We start from the raw sequence: 13388 nt of genomic DNA on the forward strand, positions 1-13388 counted from the left end.
TAAAACAGATTGTTTTTTAAAAAACAAGACATAGTAATAAATACTCCTTCCGTTTCTTATTATAAGAGACAAATAACTAAATTACGTTGATAAAAAAAACAGTTAAAATTAGTTGAGGACAATTAATGTGTAAAAAGTATAATATTTTTTCCAACAATGCCCCCATTAATAAGGAGAGAAAGTATAAGAGAGAACAATTAAATTATTAAAAGAAAGAGAAATGGAAAGGAGAGAGAGTATGAGTGGGAAACAAAATAAATAGGAGTAAAATAGGAAATCAATACAAAAAAATAGAGATAACTTTTAAGTGTCTCTTATATATAGAAACATGCCATAAGCATTAAATGTCTTTTATAATAAGAACGAAGGGAGTATTAAATAACAATCACAACCACTGTTGTATATAATGCAATAACCAAAACCATTTCTTAAAGCTCCCATGGCTGCCTCCCTTGCAAACCCTGCTGCTGCTTGCAGACTTCACAAGGACCAATACCCTTGGTTGCATTTTCCTTCCAAATCCCTCAAATTCACTGCTTTCCCTTCTTCTTCCTTCATTGCTAGAACCACCGCTCGAACTTCCTCTTCCGCCTCCTTCGCGTTGACCAGGGACCCCGCCTCTGTTATTCTCATGGATGACCTCATGAAGGATGATAATGGGTCGGTTCAGCTTCAACGACCCGACTCGTTTGGTCGGTTCGGTCAATTTGGCGGCAAGTATGTCCCTGAAACTCTTATGTATGCACTCACTGAGCTCGAGGCTGCGTTCCATTCCCTGGCGGCGGATGAAGAATTCCAGGTGTTTAAGTTTGATTAGAACTATATTTTCGTTGCCAATTGATGAACTTAATTTGGACATCTTCAAGCTCTTTTTCCCCTTTTTATAAATCTCTCATTCCTTAGGGCTTTCCTCTTTATTCAATCATTACATGATTTCAACCATAGAATCCGTAATCCCCACAAGTAGATGATTCGGTAATCTAAGACAATTTTTTTGGACAAAAATTATTGAATTACAGAAAGAACTGAATAGCATTCTGAGAGACTATGTCGGTAGGGAGACTCCTCTTTATTTTGCTGAGAGGTTGACAGAGCATTACAAGCGTCCTAACGGTGAAGGGCCCGCGTATATCTAAAAAGGGAAGATCTTAACCACACTGGAGCTCACAAAATCAACAATGCAGTTGGCCAAGCTTTGCTTGCCAAGCGACTGGGCAAGAAACGTATTATTGCAGAAACTGGAGCTGGCCAGCATGGAGTTGCCACTGCTACTGTTTGTGCCAGATTTGGGTTAGAGTGCATAATTTATATGGGTGCACAAGACATGGAAAGGCAAGCACTTAATGTCTTCAGAATGCGTCTTCTTGGTGCTGAGGTATGTTAATCTTTATGCTATACATTGCTGATATAATCCTTTTTACCAATTACTATTCAAGCTTAAGTAAGGGTTTCTGACATTGAATTATGCACCTATGCATCTGAAAATTTATGGGGTTTATGCAACCTACTAGCCTAGTTGCCCGATATTGACGTTAAACTTCTATTGGTTGGCCTTGCTAATAATGTGGTTCTGTGACGTAGGTGAGAGCAGTGCATTCTGGGACAGCTACACTGAAGGATGCTACGTCAGAAGCTATAAGGGATTGGGTGACCAATGTGGAGACAACTCATTATATTTTGGGTTCAGTTGCTGGGCCGCATCCGTATCCAATGATGGTAAGGGAGTTTCACGCAGTGATTGGCAAGGAAACGAGAAAACAAGCATTGGAGAAATGGGGAGGGAAACCAGATGTGCTAGTAGCATGTGTTGGAGGAGGTTCAAATGCCATGGGACTTTTCCATGAATTCGTTGATGACAAAGATGTTAAGCTGATTGGAGTGGAGGCTGCTGGTTTTGGTATTGATAGTGGTAAGCATGCAGCAACATTAACAAAAGGAGAAGTTGGGGTTTTGCATGGAGCAATGAGCTATCTGTTGCAGGACGATGATGGCCAAATTATTGAGCCCCACTCTATTAGTGCAGGGTAATTTTCCAGTGCTCCCATATCTGTTTTCTTTTGTCTATGCTGATTTCACTTATTCTAAGTCTGCTTTTTATTCTTTCAACATGCACAGCTTGGACTACCCTGGTGTTGGGCCAGAGCACAGCTTCTTGAAAGATATAGGACGTGCTGAATATTACAGTGTTACTGATGACGAAGCATTGGAAGGTATGACTACTCTGAGATTTTTGCCCTTCACTTTATCCAATATTTAATTATTTCTGACGGAAGGTGAAAATTAGAGTGGTTTTTGAATTTTAAATGTCAAGGAATATGCTTCTTCTTTTTTTTTTTTTAATTCTTTCAACAGTGCTGCCTCTCATAAATCTCTTAATACATATGGAGTTGAGCATCATCAGGACTCTTTAGAAAATCAGAGAGTGATCACTTCGGTGTTTGATTTTACTAAAGAAGGAAGAAGAATGTTGATCATAAGTCCTGGTTACCTCAGAGACAAAGATGCAATCAGTTTTAAATAATGTCCATGTTTTGTTAGGAAAATGGTTATATAGACAGTAATACTGTTATGAATCACGATGCATTCCAATTTTACATGAGATGCCCCTGTCTTCCTTTTGACTAGAATAGATTGAGTCAAAAACTGCATACATTGTTGCAGTTTAAGACGATAACAATCTTATGTGCTGAATATTTCTGCAGAAGGAGAGATTTTTAAATTCTGTTTGCAAACAGATTTTCTTAATTATTCTGGAATATTTGAAAATCTTTGCTGAAGGATATGTTTTTTATGGCTATATCAAGTTGTTCTATATTGGTTTGATTTACTTCTCAAAGGCCAGGGCTTTTGTTGTTGAATTTCAAGGTAACTAACTAACAATCATGAATAAAACATGGAACCATCTTAAGCATACTTTTTTAATTGGGACTTTGGCTTGCTTTTGCGATTGACTTGAACCATCCATCCTTTGTTGATGAATTCTAGCTAATGTCATTTTGTTCGTTGGATGTATAGATGTTAGTATAACTCTGCAGTAATCAGTTTTGGTCCTGGCGAGAATTGCTTGGGTAGCGTTAACATCTTTTTCCCCCTAGTTAAGTAAATAAATAAGCAACCAGCGACGTTGCTTTAACCTAGCACTACCTGAATAGACGAAAATAAATTTCCTAAAGACAGCATATCCTGTACAGTTATTCCAAGTTTCCTGGTGGCTTCATAGTCTGTGAAAGCCGCAAACAAACCCGATCTTTGTTAGAATAGTCTGAAGCGGTATTTTTCATTTTCAATGAAGCTATTCCATTCTGTGGTCAGAAACTGTTGCTTTTCCGCCACTTGTGACTTATCTCTATCTACTAACAGAATCACTGCTATTTTGAAAATCAGACGTATTCATGTACAATACAATACTCAAATTGCGTTGATACACTATTTTTTTTATTATATTACAATGTCCGCGTTGTGTTGTATCCTATAACCTTATCAATATCTGTCTTTTAGTGTCGTTTAAGGATCCGTTGCTGTGATATTTGCAGCATTCAAGAGAGTGTCCAGACTAGAAGGCATAATCCCAGCATTGGAGACATCTCATGCTCTTGCTTACCTCGAAAAGCTCTGCCCATCTCTTCCGGATGGAACTAAGGTTGTCCTTAACTGCAGCGGCCGAGGTGACAAGGACGTTCAAACTGCCATCAAGTATCTCAAAGTATGAAGCTGATGGAGAAATTCTTGAATAGACCCAGTTCATAGAAAATGTCGTAAAGCAAGCTGATTTACAAAGAAACACATAAACATGTCAAAGCTCAATCTCACTGATGTGTTTGGCTGCATGTTTGTGTGTGTGTAGTTGGGTTGGTCTATATTTACTTTTTGTCAATCAAGTCTACTTCAAGAGTTCTTCAAGGCGGTGGTCCTTTTTTTTTTTTCCCTTCCCCGCTAGGACTTGTCAGAGTATGGGTTTTAGGAGAGCTGGTATTTGCTTGGGAATGTCATGTGATGAGTTTTGTAATAAGGCTTGTTTCTGCTTTTGCATCTGTATTTTTCTTTCCTTTTCCTTTTTCCCCTTTCTTTTGGTTGCCCAATGATGTGACGTAAAGATCAAAGAGTTGCGTTATCTATTTATTTTTGTATTAATGAAAAGAGGGCAATTTTGAATAATGAATGGAAAATTTTTATTTCTGTCAATATTATAATTATGTGGATTAATCAATGGAAATTGATCTATCAAATTCTTTTAAAGGGATGCGTTTTTTCATAAGTAACAAATAACGCGAATATATTTTAAATTTTATGCATATTTTATACAAAACATTGGAAAATGTAATTAATTAGATGAAAAGTCAGATTCCGCTTATACAGACCAAGTGTTTTTAAGAGGGCCATTTTGATGGCTAAAATGAATGGTCCAAGAACGAACAAGAGGATTGAAACAAATGGCCCAAGAAAAACCAACAAAGAATTAGTCTAGTAGTATAAGGTTTCGTTAGATTTTTTTTGAGTTTCAAGTTCGAGTTTCAGAGGAGACATTTTTGTAGAGAGGAGAAGCAACAAACCTCCAACCAAATTATCAGGATGATAATATAAAATAAAAAAAAGCCCAAGGAAAAAAATAGCGTTTCAAGAAAGTATTTCGATAAAAGAAAAAAAATTGTTATAAAAAAGAACAAAATTAATGTGTCTTATAAAGACCGCTCAATTTATCAGAGTCTGGTTTCGATCTAGGAACCTGTGGGTTATGAGCCCACCACATTTCCGTATATTTATATCTGTTAGGAGATCTATTGCAGATGATGCCAATTTTATCATTGTCACGGGTTCAAGCGCATCGTTCATTATTATTCATATATGTATGACGTGTGTTCATTATAACGTCTCCAATGTTCAATATTAGGTTGCATCACAATTGATTTTTTTCCTCTTAAGTTATCGCTTTCTTTGTCTATTAACTATCAGAGGAGATAATGATGGCAAGGAATTTGGTGTTGCAAATCTGCAATGGCACAAAGCTGCCACGGATTGATTTGGATTGTTCCCCAGTTGGACCACGCATTTTTACCTACCGGGAGAGGTGTGCTTTTGTTTTTGTTGAATTGTTGTCATATCTCTTGTTAGTGTTTGTTTAGATTTTTAAAAGTACTTGTTAATACAATGTGAGATAAAACTTTTTTTACGAATCATTATTAAAAAACTATTTTTAAAATATTTTTACCGTTATTACAAGCAAGTTTTTGTGATTTGTTTGGTATGAGAGAAATGGAGAGAAGAGGAGAGGAATGAAAATTTTAATGAACTCAATTTTTAAAAATAAGAAAAGTAAGATTTTAATATTTTAATAAAGTGAAGATGTAAGATAAAATAATAATAAAATTCAATTAAAAGTTTTTAACCCTGTTTTTTTAATTTTTTTTTAAATTAAGTTCATTAAAATTTGTTCTTCCTCACGTTTCTTTCATTTTCGTCGTAGCAAACAGATCCTAAAGGATTTATCAAATGTGCCCAAGGACTCTACTTAAATACATCTCCATTTTGCGCCACACGCAGAGAGAATATACTTGTAAATCTGGAATATTCTATGTCTAATCATCATTATCCTTATTTGAAGAAGCATCCCCTTATGAGTTGAATTTTATTTTTTTATTTGTGAACATTATTAGAGAACGTCATTTAAGTACTAATATTTAATTTAATGATACTTAAATTCTTTTAAAAAATTATTAGAAATGAATTTTAAATATTAATTTACATAATTATAGATGGCAAAAAAATTGCCTAATTATAAACATAAAAGTCTAAAAAAACATTTAAAAATTTTCAATAATTTATTGAATCGATCAGAAGGACTAAAAATATTCACTGACATTATTTTTTTCAACGGTTAGGTAAACCTTTTTGTTTTGTTTTATCCAAACTTTGCGACCCAAACAATGCCAACTCTCATGGATAAATTTGGCAAAATTCCACCTAAATCCAATAACCGATAATCATCCATGAATATTATTATGTACTAGTTTGATTCTAAATCTAAGTCATTTACAGAATGAAATTTTTATTTTAACTATAAGTCACTTGTGGTATATTTAACACTTATTTTTTAATTTTATTTTTATTGGAAAGAAAGAAAGAATAAAAATATAAGAGAATAATTTGTAAATATAAAGAAATTTTTTTTAAATAAAGATAAAATTCAAAATATTGTGTCATATATTTTTAAATATGTACTCCTCTAGCCTTGTTTACAAGGTAGAGAGAGATTAATTTTTTATATAAATTTACAATGTTACTGTTTATCTGTTATTGTGTTTACTTTGTTCTTATGAAGCATATTATATATTAAATAAAAATTAATAAAGTTTAAGATTTTTAATGATTTGCAGTGTTTTAAAAGCGGGACCGGATATCAAACCGGAAAGATCAACGGGTCATGGTTCAAACGGTCAGATCGGTTGAACCGTTTGGTCAGACCGGTAACATAATAATTAAATAAAAATAATATTATATAAACATATGATAACATATGTGTGTAAAAAAATAAAAAATCAAATTGTTAGATAATTTGAAAATATAAGTATATAGTTCAATTTCATCATTTTAGTAGCAATTCAACCCATCATAGTTAAAATATTATCAATGTTACGCTAATTAATTTTAATATAAATGAAAACTGATTCTAATTTATCTTTAAATAAACCAAGAATTAGTTTACAATTTATTTAATGTCACTTTTGTAATTGTGATGAAATATATAAAAAAATGTCTTTAAAAAATTATTCAGAAAAAATAGTTAAAAAAAGAGGATGAAAATATATAATGTAAACTAAGGTGATTAAATAGTTATCTATTTGTTAAAAAAATAGTAATTTAAGAAGTCAAAGAATAAAAAAAAGTTGATGACTTGGAAAATAATAATCATCATCATCAAATATACGTTTATTATTTTTGCCAACTATAAAATATGCATTTATAATTACGTTGAGATTTGTTATATGACATGTTTTATATTTAAAAAATACTCATAAAAAATAAAAATCAAAAGTAAAATGTGTAAAGTCTTGTCAATACCCGTTTTACCACAAGTCTGCAACATTTAAAGTTATCTTCCCTTCCCTATGTGAGCCGATCAGACACTTTCCCCTAAGCAGTTGAGCTGTCCACTTTCTGCAACTATTTTCTTCTTCACTCCCACAATGTCGACTACTGAATTTCGCAAGGTCTAAAACGGCATGGATGGAGGTTGCAACTTGCATCTATGGAGAAAGAAGGAAAAGAAAATGTTATTGGTAAATTTTATTAATTTTTGTTCTTCGATTTTATTATCATCTCCATCCCCTTTTCTTTTTCCTTCTTCATCGTTGTAATTTTTGCCATAACACCACCACGAACCCATGGAGAAAGATGAACAAGGGAGAAAATGAGTTGGCTTGACGGTAGAAAAAAGACGAAGCAAGTGGTGAGCAACAGAAATTTCAGACTCGTTTGGTTTTCTTGAAACTGCTCCGGCTTCCGGCTTTAATCCGGATTCCGGCTCAAATGCCGGCTCAGGACGGCCTAAAGCAGTCCAATCCTTTGAACGGTTAAAACATCCCAACCGAACCGGGAAGATGAACGGGTGAACGTTGGACCGGTCTGACCGTCCGGTCCGGTCCGGCTTTCAAACTATTGATGATTTGTATAAAATATATTAAAAGTGATTTATAAACAGATAAAAAGAGTATAAATATGGTTTGTGAAACTTCTTCTCGGCTCACGTGCCTCTAGTTTTATAGTTTTATTTAAGGGAGAATTAACATGAAGACTAAAAAAAATTATTAAAAAATCTTAATAGCAATTTAATCCGAACTTTACTGACTCTCACATCCGCTGTGACCACGTTGCACGAGGGATCTGTCATTCAACGATAATAAAGGGAAAATTTTCATTGGTTGGTCCAACTTTATGAGATTCGTAAAAATAATTTATAAAAATAAGTCAAATATTCTTATTAATTAGAAACATTTGAACTGAAGTATCAATACTTTCTATACATAAAATCTTGCAGAGTATTTACACATTTGATGTATATAAATATATAATTAATAAAATTTTTGAACAAATACTTTTAGCTGGTTTTCTCAAGATTAAATTCAATACTTTGCTAAATTAAGAAGTTCAATAACTTTTATTTATAATTTCAAATAGGAATAAATAGTATTATTTTAGAAAATTATCCGTTATTAAAAATTAAAATGACAATTGATTTTTAGATAAATTTTTAAATTAACTTTTTGTGATAAATTTTGCAAGATTTTTTTACATCGGATTCGTCGATAACTTTAATTTTCCTTCAAAAAGAAAGACAAAATTACATGTCGGCTTTTGATTTGTGTGTCGAAAATAGCTCTCAATCATCAGACCATTTTTCTGGGTAGCTTTCTCTAGAATGAAGGAGGAGTCCAAAACCAACCAACCAAAGTCTCTTCCTTTTCCTCTGGGTCTCTCTTTTCCATGGCTTCCTCTGCATCTTCTTCTTCGCTCCCGAAGCTAATTTACATAGCCATAATCCTCACATCGCTTTTGAGCCTGCAAGTTTGGTCCTTCAAATCCCCATTTCACCCACAAGACTTGCTTCCTCTGTTGCCCAGACAGGTGTCCTGGCCTGTCCTTAACTCCCTCCACAATGCCGTCGATCTTCTTCCCTCATTCGTCGGCGCCGTTTCGTCCCCCGAAAATGCCCTGGAGTGGAAGGGCTCGTGCTTCTCCGAGAACAGGGCTTGGATGGAGTTTCGCAACGATAGCGGCACCGAATTCGGTGGCGGAACACTTCATATCAAGGTTGACTTCTGAGTTCGCTACTCTACTTCACTGTAAACTTCGATCATTCTTCTCAGTTTGGTACTGAGTATAGCACTGCAATCGATTATTGCTACATACTCAAACTCAAAAGCACGCATGAGTTTTTATCATGGTGAAATGTTAGTAGTAATAGATCTTTCTTGACGACAATTTGGACAACTTTAATTTTGTGGGTGGTGTTAGAATGAGTGCTATTTCAATGGAGATAGAATATAAACGATTGTCCAAACTTCATTTTGCTGAATCCAAGGGTTTGAAAGTGAGAGATGATTAAACGTTTAATCCATTGATGGATTCTGAACTTCGTGGTTTTTCCAATTATGGGTTCGTTTAAGTGTTCTTGGCATTATAGCTTACTAGTTTAACTTCTTTAACTCTTCTCTTTTCATCTGTTTATTATCGTTATTATATCATGAAGCTATTTCTGTTGACTAACGAAACGAAATAGTTTAGACATTTGAGATTTCTGATCAAGTGGATGTCATTGTTTGGCTTGCTATTCCATATTTTCTCCACGCGCACACACGCCGTTTTCCTATCGACTTCGGCTTTAGAGGAAACTGCTGATGAGTATTTGTGTGCTCATCCAGGTTAGCAAAGCTCATAGTTGGACATGTATTGATCTTTATGTCTTTGCGACCCCATATCGTGTAACATGGGATTATTATTTCCTATCCCGGGAGCATACACTAAAGTTCAAAGAATGGGAAGGGAAAGCAGAGTATGAGTATGTAAGTGGCCTTAATTAGACCATGCTTTAGTTCAATGTTAAATAATGCTTATTCACTTTTGGGAATTTTTACTCTGAAATTAGGTCAAAAATAGAGGGGTTTCAATTTTCCTCATGAAAGCTGGAATGTTTGGGACCCTTAGAGCACTTTGGGATGTCTTCCCCTTATTTACAAATACTGGGTGGGGTGAGAAGGCAAATCTTGGATTTTTGAATAAGCACATGGGAGCTTCTTTTGTTGCACGCCCTGAGCCATGGGTTACAAATGTCAGTGCTGATGACATTCACTCTGGAGATTTCCTTGCCGTTTCAAAAATTCGAGGCCGCTGGGGTGCATTTGAGACTCTGGAGAAGTGGGTCAGTGGAGCATATGCTGGTCACACTGCCGTTTGCTTAAGGGATTCTGATGGAAAGCTCTGGGTTGGGGAGTCAGGACATGAAAACGAAAAGGTAAATACTTCTTTGATCTTTAGGTAAGCAACATAAAAGAACTTGCGTTGAAAGAGACTACCACATACTGTAACACTTTTCTTGTATTTGAGGACTGATTTATTATATTTCATAGACATAGAAATCCTTGATATGTTCATAAAAGTAGTCGTGCACCATCTTGAATTGTGAGAACAGATGCTTTTTAGTTGTTTTTGTTCTTAATATTTCAAATCAATTGCATTTGTTATCTTCCAAAACACCCCTTTTCAAAAGAAAAAAGAATTTATTGCTGTGATCCATTTCTTTTTCCAGTGTCTTTATGCTTCTTTCCTCCCTGTGTAGCATGGCCACTGCAGAAAGCAGTCTTTTTTTTCTTTTTTTCTTTTTTTCTTTTCTTGAATGCTATAGCTACTTTACCTTCATTTCAGTGCAAGACAAGCTTCACAGATCTGCTTCTACCATGGTATTACGTTTTCTGATTTTTTTTAACCTGCCTCATCTTGCATAAAGCTCAAACCTCAGAGTATTAATAGGTTTCATCTGGTTTGAAATATGACTAATATATATCTTGGTGACATGAATGGATTTTCCTTTATGATAAATGTCTCATATTGCTAGTTTGACCATTTGAAAGTACGTTAGCCAGTCAAGCTCTTTGGTTGATACATTTGCAAGTAGTTAACTCCATCGTTTTTATATTTTTTATATTTTTGTTTACAGGGAGAAGATATTATTGCTATATTACCGTGGGAGGAATGGTGGGAATTTGAAGTGAATAAAGACGATGCCAACCCTCATATTGCCCTTCTTCCTTTGCACCCTGACATGCGTGCCAAGTTTAATGAAACTGCTGCATGGGAGTATGCTCGAAGCATGGATGGCAAGCCATACGGTTACCATAACATGATTTTCAGCTGGATAGACACGATAAGTGGGAACTATCCTCCCCCCTTGGATGCTCATTTGGTATCAATCTTAACTGATGTTTTAAATTCTAAGTTTACTTAAACATTCAATGTAGCACTCTTGAGATATTGGCCTGTAAGCCAAGACTCATCAACCATGGACTTCTATTATTTCAGAAATAAAATGAAAATAACCATATTGGTGCTCTTGTCACAGTTTCCGTATGACATTAAGCTAGTCGATGAATATTCAATTTCCTTCCTCATGTATAGCATTATCAAGTTGACATAGTTCCATAAATAATTGCTTGTTTGTCAGTGAAAAAGCAACGCTGATGGGAATGATCTTACTTGACTGATTTTGATAAAGCTTGTGATCATTAGCTGTGTTATTCTGTAGGTTGCTTCCGTTATGACAGTATGGAATCAGATCCAACCTGAATATGCTGCCAACATGTGGAATGAAGCCTTGAACAAACGACTTGGAACTAAAGTATGCTAGAATCTTATCTCAGTTTTACGCTGATTGCTGAACTTTTTAGGCACGGGAATAGTGTACACTTAATCAATGCCCTCTAATTGATGGGATGAGATGCTTCTTACCCATTGCATTGATAAGTAACACAAATTGGTAATTGTTACCCATCATGACATATATTACCAATTATTTAGGGCATCTGAAATGAGTACCTTTGATATAATTGCCATCTGTATCTCTATGTAGTGACTGCTTTCTGATTATCTGGAATCTTACAATTCATTAGAAATGTGTCAATGACATGACTTTTCTGTGGTTCTATAGGGACTTTCCCTCCCTGAAATATTAGTAGAAGTTGAAAAGCGAGGATCATCATTTGCTGAACTGATGACTATTCCAGAACAGGATGACTGGATTTACAGTGATGGGAAGTCAACTTCCTGTATCGCTTTCATTCTAGAAATGTACAAGGAAGCTGGATTGTTTGATCCAATTGCTAGCTCTATTCAGGTGACGGAGTTTACGGTGAGTTAACGTGGGATGGTTTGGTAATTTCAAACATATCTCTTTCCAGTAACTTGACACATTTGTGTTTGGTTGTTCGGATAAAAACAATTACGTGCTCTTAGATGGCTGCTGTCACATTTTGTACTGACACCATGCTGCTTTAGCTACCTTCCAGAAGTGTCATAATTAGGTTATTTGAGTTATGGAGAACTTTAGTCAAGAGACTTAAGTGAAGGATACGGTCACTAGACATACCTCGACATATGCTTGCAAAGATATGTTAATGAAATAGCTTGCTCATTTCATAGTGTTTCAATTCTTGATGCTCCATATTATGCAAAAGGGTGAGGGCTATTGCATGATGCATAGATAATGGTGCACTGAAGAGCCTCCCTTTTTATTGTGTTACTATAAAGGGAGACAGTTTATTGTTGATAGTCATAGAGCCCAATGGTATTGTGCAATTCATGTCACCAAACCTCATTTAGTGCGACATGGCTGCTTGTTACTGTGAGGGTTGTCCTTAGACTTTGCTTGAGACTATTACTTGTCTGGTTTATTCTTTTATTTCAGTTTGGTATATCTATGATTTTAGTCCCATGGTACTTTTGACGGGAACTGAGTGCCAACTGATGATCTTACCATTGTAATTTTCAATAATCACCAATGCAATCTTCAAGTTACATTGCATATGCCTTATGACTTGGGTGAAGAACTTGTTTGTAGTAGTTGCTGCAATTAAAGCTTATTTGTGTGCTATAATTGCAGATAAAAGACGCTTACATACTCAACTTTTTCGAGGATAATTCAAGTCGCTTGCCAAAATGGTGCAACAGCGAAGACACTGTGAAGTTGCCATATTGTCAGATTAAAGGGAAGTATAGAATGGAACTGCCTGGATACAACAGCGTGCAACCATATCCTCATATGAATGAACGGTGCCCTTCGCTGCCTCCAAAGTACCTTAGACCAGAGAACTGTTAGATGCTCCCAATTCTTTCCTCCTCCCTTGGGGTTGATTGATTGCTTCATCAGATCATTGTTCCTCTAGAATTTTTGGACAGTGTAGAGTTTGGATCTTGGACATCTTTGTCTTCTGTTCTTTTCTCATCAATTTCAAAGAGATAGACAGAGAATATATAGAACTCACTTAAGTGGTGGGGTCTATTTGAATGTGTGGAACTCATTTGTGTGATGGGTTCTATATAGTTATGTCTATTTCATTTTGAAACTGAGAGTGGGATAAAAAGAATAGAGAGGATCCAAGGTCTAGTTTATATGCATGATTTTAGAAAAAATGCAAATTTAGTTGAACAATATATTTTATCAAATCATGCACGTCATTCGATTTATCGTTGTAGCTACATTAAACATGATGTAAATAGATGGGATGTGAAAACTTGTATCATATGAAACCCATATTTCATGTATTGACTCTTCATATTTCCGTTCGAGCATTCCAGCTTTGGTAGCCATTGAGCGAAGCCCAGAAATATTTCTCGCCATGATA

At 35.1% G+C, this 13388-nt stretch overlaps 2 protein-coding genes across 2 annotated transcripts; both read left to right on the forward strand.

Moving 5' to 3' along the window:
* The first annotated feature begins 418 nt into the window (after positions 1 to 418).
* On the forward strand, positions 419 to 4131 carry LOC114719005 (tryptophan synthase beta chain 1-like). Its single transcript, XM_028904454.1, is given in 6 exon segments — positions 419 to 799; positions 1020 to 1122; positions 1125 to 1375; positions 1582 to 2024; positions 2116 to 2210; positions 3534 to 4131. Coding segments are annotated over 6 exon segments (1428 nt in total). The 5' UTR covers positions 419 to 439; the 3' UTR covers positions 3710 to 4131.
* Positions 4132 to 4961: 830 nt separating this feature from the next.
* Positions 4962 to 13383, forward strand: LOC114719006 (uncharacterized). Its single transcript, XM_028904455.1, has 9 exons — positions 4962 to 5065; positions 6383 to 6461; positions 8413 to 8805; positions 9417 to 9557; positions 9641 to 10006; positions 10709 to 10954; positions 11294 to 11386; positions 11696 to 11896; positions 12647 to 13383. The coding sequence occupies exons 1-9, from the start codon at positions 4962 to 4964 to the stop codon at positions 12860 to 12862; spliced, it is 1839 nt and encodes a 612-aa protein (XP_028760288.1). The 3' UTR covers positions 12863 to 13383.
* The last annotated feature ends 5 nt before the right edge of the window (positions 13384 to 13388 follow it).

This window comes from Neltuma alba, unplaced genomic scaffold, assembly GCF_004799145.2.
Source record: "Neltuma alba isolate B1F8T4 unplaced genomic scaffold, ASM479914v2 tig00011882_pilon, whole genome shotgun sequence".
NCBI classification, from domain to species: Eukaryota; Viridiplantae; Streptophyta; class Magnoliopsida; order Fabales; family Fabaceae; genus Neltuma; species Neltuma alba.

What these genes read in the sequence shown, in the direction of transcription:
- LOC114719006 (XM_028904455.1), top strand. Translation starts at nt 4,962, where the DNA reads ATGGCAAGGAATTTGGTGTTGCAAATCTGCAATGGCACAAAGCTGCCA. An exon ending in GCGGAACACTTCATATCAAG is followed by an intron (nt 8,806 to 9,416) that starts GTTGACTTCTGA and finishes GTGCTCATCCAG; the next exon opens with GTTAGCAAAGCTCATAGTTG. An exon ending in GGAAAGCAGAGTATGAGTAT is followed by an intron (nt 9,558 to 9,640) that starts GTAAGTGGCCTT and finishes CTCTGAAATTAG; the next exon opens with GTCAAAAATAGAGGGGTTTC.